The sequence below is a fragment of the Eurypyga helias genome, unplaced genomic scaffold (genome assembly GCF_000690775.1).
Source record: "Eurypyga helias isolate BGI_N326 unplaced genomic scaffold, ASM69077v1 scaffold21991, whole genome shotgun sequence".
Classification (NCBI taxonomy): domain Eukaryota; kingdom Metazoa; phylum Chordata; class Aves; order Eurypygiformes; family Eurypygidae; genus Eurypyga; species Eurypyga helias.
Genome location: NW_010230449.1, coordinates 16546 through 20578, shown reverse-complemented (window position 1 = coordinate 20578; position 4033 = coordinate 16546). Strand labels below are relative to the sequence as shown.

At 59.7% G+C, this 4033-nt stretch overlaps 1 protein-coding gene across 1 annotated transcript in view; it reads right to left on the bottom strand.

Annotated features, from left to right (window-relative positions):
• NLGN3 (neuroligin 3) overlaps positions 1-4033 on the bottom strand; it is a 20870-nt gene that overhangs the window by 1418 nt on the left and 15419 nt on the right. Inside the window, exon 7 of the mRNA XM_010160761.1 lies at positions 1-700. Within this exon, the coding sequence (XP_010159063.1) occupies positions 1-700 (700 nt within the window). The remainder of the gene's footprint in view (positions 701-4033) is intronic.

Sequence of the window (4033 nt, the reverse complement as noted above, 5' to 3'; positions counted from 1 at the left end):
GGGCCAATCATGGGGATCCCGAACACGTAAGGCACCTCATCCCCGTGGGCCGCATCGGACCACGCAGGCTTCATCAGGCTCTGGCAGTGGTGATAGAAGGCGTAGAAGTAGGTGGGGGAGCCGTAACGGGCATGCAGGTCGGCTGTCACCACTGACGGCTCTACCCACTGGTGGTCAGTAAAGAGGGCCACCAGCGTCTTGCGACGTGTCTCGGGGTTGTCCCTGTCAGCCCAGTCTGTGTACATGAACTTGATGGTCTCCCGCAAGGTGTCCTTGCCCTCGGGGTAGCCGTAGAGGTTGTCTACAAAATTGGAGACTGAGTAGTCAAAGTCACTGCCCGAGACACCGTCCTCGGGGTCCACCACACCCTCCACAAACTTCAGCCCCTCGCCTTGGTTGACCCCCAGCATGATATCATAGTTGAGGAACTCGCCCTGCTCCATCAGGATCTCTGGGTCGTCTGGGATCACATCCCCATCAATGACGGGCCCAAAGGCCACATGGTAGCGAGCCGGCTGGATGTCTTGCTCCACCAGCTCCTTGGCACTCTTCTGCCGCAGGCAGTCCACCATGTCCACCGTGTCCAGCACGTTGCAGCCCACTTTGTCGGCCAGCATGCTGGTGTACTTCACGGGCTGGTAATTCACCGCCCAGCTGGAGAGAGCGGAGCCGCTCTGGATGATGGCTCTCTGGAATAGACCTGCAAGACAGGCAAGGAGCGGAGGAAGCTCGCAGCAGGGTCCCAACACCCCAGCGCTGCAGTGCAGGATGCAGTGTGGAGAAGGTATCGATGTCCTTGAACTCCTGCAAGGACCCCACGCTCCAGCCCACACCTGGTCCTGACTTGGGCTGTGCTGAGCCAGGCTTGCACAGGGGCTCAGCTCAGGGCCACTGTGAGGGTGGCAGCGTGACAGCCGGGCATGCAGTGGGTGATCCTGGCAGCAACCAAAGGCTGCTGTGCTCCTCGAGGACCCCATCGCAGGGGATGGCCTGGCATCCCTCTGTCCCACTGCAGAGAGGAGAGGGGACATGGCTACATCCCAGCCTGGCCTTGCTGAGCAGCCCGTGCTGTCCCAGCCATCCTAGGGAAGTGTTGTCTGAGCCCCCAAGGGACACACGCTGCCCCCCGCTCCGTGCCATCCTCCAGCCCAGGGTGGCACCGGCTCCATTGAGCATCCAGGCTGGCAGCAGCGGGAGGGTTAATGCCTGCTTGGGGACACTTAACCCTGCATGTCCCACCCCACCTCTTTGTCAGGGTCCCCCCTCAGCCCCCTCCCTGCCGCTTCCTGCCCAGCTGGGGCTGCTTAGTGCCAATCCGGCCCCGCAGGAGCACGCTGCCAGATGCACAAAGAGGGCCTTTCTGCCACCGGGAACACAGAGGGAGTGGACTTTCGCCCTGGAAAACGGGGCCACAAAGGCCCTGGCCCAGGCGGAGGAATGCGTGGCTGCACTCCAGCCCCATGTCAATGGCTCTTGTGCTCTGAATACAAAGGGCAGTGAGGAAGCACAGCCTCCGGGGTGGTGAAAGACAGCCGGGTTTGGGGTGCACCCTGGGGTCCCTGCTCTTCGGCCAGCCCCCTCCTGCTCAAGGACCCTTGCCAGACCCTGGCATTCGCTTGCCCTGAGGAAGGGTCCCAGGTGGTCCCCGAATGGTGCTGGCGCAGCAGCGTGGTGGCCACAGGACTGCCCTTGGCCCCCTGAAACGCAGATTTCCTGCATGATTACCCCTGTGCAGCCACGGCCATGCTGCTTTGCAGGGGAGCATGCACCTTCCCGCAGCAGAAGTGTTCGGAGGCTCCTGGCTCCTGGCCACCATGTCCATAGCTCTTGTCTGCACACACAGTTCTCGCTCTGCCAAGTACCTGACGTACAGTTCTATGGGCTGGGACAAAGAGAAGTCACAAGCTCTGTTTGTCACCTCCCGGTGCCCTAGAAAGATGTACCCAGCCGACGGGCTGGAGACTGGCTGTGGATTTGCTTGCTCTGCGCCATCATCCACATGCCAAGGAGCCAGGATGAGGGTTCCCTGGCTCCCAGGAGGTGCCATCCTAACAGCAATTATTGCTCCCCACGAGCAGCATCACTTCCCAGACAGAACCATGGGGCTGGGCTCTGGCCCTGCCCACCACAGCCTGGGGAAGCACGGGCAGCTGGTGTCACCAACAGCTGGTCATGTCCCTAATGGAGACCCTTCTGTGTCTCTGCATGGCCATGTCCTGACCAAAGACAACCAACTGCGAGAGTCCAGACCTGCCACATCCTCCCCCTCCATGCCAGCACTCAGCTGAAGCCCAACAACCATCCCAGGGAGGTATCACCACCCTGCAGCAACACCCGGGACCCTCCAGCCTGCTGGGGCAAAGCCAGAGGATGTAGCTCTGCCTTCCCTGCCTGTCCCCCTTTGCTTTGCACAGCAGCTGAGACTGGAAAACACTGCTGGGGCTGTCTGGGCCAAACCCTGCTCAAAGCAGGGTGCTGGGTGCCTTGTCCAGCTGAGGTCTGAGCATTCCTGTAGCTGGCAAGTGAAGGGCAGCAGCTCCCACGGAGCAGGTGTCGCGGCAAAGGAAGCACAGGATGCTTTCCCGGCAGCAACTGCTCCTGCCCTGGCATGGCCGGCTGGGGAGAGAAGCAGCACTTTGGTCCTTGGCGAGGAATCCACCCGCCTACAAGGGGCTGAGGCTGGCAGGGGAGCCACGGGTCTCCCTGGCAGCCAGACACAGCGGGCGCTGCACCAGCCTCCAGTGTCTGCCTCTCGCAGCGCCTGGCAGAGCAGGCACAAATTAGCAGCTTCATTAATAGCTCTTGATCACTATGAGTTTTATTTTGATGCGATAAAAACAAACCCGCCTGGTCTGCAGGCTGCATCTTAGTGCAGCTCCCCTGCCATGCTCTAAAGCTGGCTGCCCTGTCCCTGGGGAGATGGGTGCTCCAGCACAGGGAGTTTTTTTGAGTCATTTTATGGCTATTTGCTTTGATGCGACAGTGGCTGCAGCACCAAGCGCTCCCCTCCCACCTCGTGGCATTTATAGCTGGCAGCAGCTCCCCTGCCAGAGCAGCGAGGGTGCCAGGCACCTGGCACCGGTGCAATGCAGGGGGCATGACACCGCAGTCAGTGGGGCTGGACGGGACAGCAAAGAACATGAGAAGCAGGTGCAGGGCTTAGTGGCAGAAAGCCTAGTGTCACCTGAAAGGTGCTATGCTGGGACAACAGTATTTTTCATGGCTGGGAAGTTGGGGAGCAGCCCCTCCAATTCACCCCCAGCCTCTCTCCATGCTGCTTCCTCCATCTTGGGCTAACTGGGCAGCCAAGCACACGGTCCTGCTTCCAAAGAGGTGTCACCATCTGGCCATGAAAACCAGTCTGCAACCTTGGGGCTGCCCTGCCAGAAGCATCCAATACCAGAGAGGAGAATTCTGGACCGAGAGCATCTCCCCGTGATCCCCGTCTGCCTCCCAGGCACTCCCACGATGGAGAGGAGCACCCTAGGAAGCATTGTGAATGCATTACATCCTGTTCCCAGCCTTTCACACTCAATATGGGCAGGGAAACCCCTTTTTCTTCTTGCAGGAACTTTCAGTCTGTAAAAGAGTCCCCACCCCTGTGACCGTGCTGGCTGGGGCAGGAGTGCACGCAGAGCCCCAGGTATCCCCCGCAGGGATGTCATGGCCCCACGCGGGCTCTGCAGCTGCAGAGCATCCCCTGCCCTGCGCGCTGCTCACAAACGGGCCCGCAGAGATCTACCCGTGCTCCTGTCTTACTGCTCCATTTACCATCTAACAGAAGCAAAGAATCCTCTGGCTTTAGTCATCAAAAGCATCTCCTCCCATGGGCTAGAGAGCTGCTCTCTGCCCTGCATGGCTCTGTGAAACTGGGAATCCTACCCCGGGAGTCCCAAAAGCGGGGAGGGCGGCTCTGGTCCTGCCCTACCTTGGCACTGCAACGTCAACAGTGGCTCTGTAGGTATAACTCAAGATTTTCCGTGTTCTTGAGCTTATTGTATTCTAAAACCTGTTGATTTTTGTCCAAGTCACC